Here is a 1,366-nt window from a genome sequence, read left to right as displayed (position 1 = left end):
GCCCGGGTTTTGCCTTTGCCCTTGGCTGCTGTGGGCTGGTCCCCTGTCTAGAACGCAGGCTTCCTCGTCTCTCAGGTCTGCACCAAAGCCACACCCTATTCCTCTTTACTCTAGAAGAGCCGAAGCATCCAGACCCAGAGAAGATGCCCGGCCAGCCCACGTCCCAGCGGAGCAGGAGAGTGGGGGAGGGGACTGTCTGGTCCGGGGGCTGCCGGCTCTCACCTGTCCAAGGCAGCGAGAGCAGGAAGAGCATCAGAAGGGCCCCCATGTCTGTGCCCCAGGAGGTGGCCTGCTCGCCCCGAGACTGTGAGGACGACAAGCTGTCAGGAGGCTGCTGGAGACAGAGTGACTCACTGACGGTCCCTAGGAAGGGAAATACTTATCATCCCCCAGCCACCTCCAACTTCCCTTGCCCTCACCAAGCCCTTCCCTGTTCGTCTTGGGAAGTCCTCTCGGAGCTCAGCTGCTCGCTCGCTGACTCATGCTTCCTGTCCACCAAATGCCACTGAGATCCCACTTCCTACAGGAAGCCTTCCTAGACTCCCTGCCCGCTGCGTTCCCAGCCCGCCCACCCACGCACCACCTGTCCTGAGCCCTGGGCATGCGCTGCGTCAGCTCTCACTCGGAAGTTCCTGTGTTGCTATGATCATCTGACCTCCGAGCATCTTTGTCTTCCCAGATGGTCTCCATCTTTTGGAACATCCCTGTGGGTCCCATGCTAGACACATGGAACAACCCAGTGATGTTTCTGGAATGGATGAATAAATGAAGTCTTTCTTTTTTTTTTTTAAGTTTATTTATTTATTTTGGAAAGAGGAGTAGGGACCCAGAGAGAGGGAGCCCAATGCAGGGCTCGGACTCATGAACCGCCAGATCATGACCTGACCTGAGCCAAATCCAAGAGTCAGAGGCTTAACTCACTGAGCCACCCAGGTGCCCCTGAAGTATTTCTGGTTTAAACTTGCTAGGTTCCTGCTTGAGAGGCTATTCAGAGGAAGAAAACTTTTGACCCCCCTAAAAAAGCACTTTTGGGGTGCCTGGGTGGTTTAGTTGGTTAAGCATCTGACTTCGGCTCAGGGCATGATCTCACGGTCCATGGGTTTGAACCCCGTGTCTAACTCTGTGCTGACAGCTCGGAGCCTGGAGCCTGCTTCGGACTCTGTGTCTCCCTCTCTCTGCTCCTCCCCTATTTATGCTCTGTCTCTCAAAAATAAATTTAAAAAAATTTTTTATTAAAAAAAAAAACACTTTGGGCCAGAGCCTGATCTAGGTTGTCAATGTTATGGAAAGAGTAAGCGGTGAGAACTTGATGCGGATGAAAGCTGTAGGAAATCTGACGGTCGCAGCTGTCGGGACACAGTGGTGG

General features: G+C 53.5%; 1 protein-coding gene across 1 annotated transcript in view; it reads right to left on the bottom strand.

Moving 5' to 3' along the window:
- The window catches only part of SLAMF9 (SLAM family member 9), a 3,814-nt gene extending 3,546 nt beyond the window's left edge, over positions 1-268 (bottom strand). Inside the window, exon 1 of the mRNA XM_029933422.1 lies at positions 223-268. Coding sequence (XP_029789282.1) covers positions 223-268 — 46 coding nt within the window. The remainder of the gene's footprint in view (positions 1-222) is intronic.
- Positions 269-1,366: the final 1,098 nt, after the last annotated feature.

Source organism: Suricata suricatta, chromosome 3 (assembly GCF_006229205.1).
Source record: "Suricata suricatta isolate VVHF042 chromosome 3, meerkat_22Aug2017_6uvM2_HiC, whole genome shotgun sequence".
Lineage (NCBI taxonomy): Eukaryota > Metazoa > Chordata > Mammalia > Carnivora > Herpestidae > Suricata > Suricata suricatta.
This window is presented reverse-complemented; position numbering and strand designations above follow the sequence as displayed.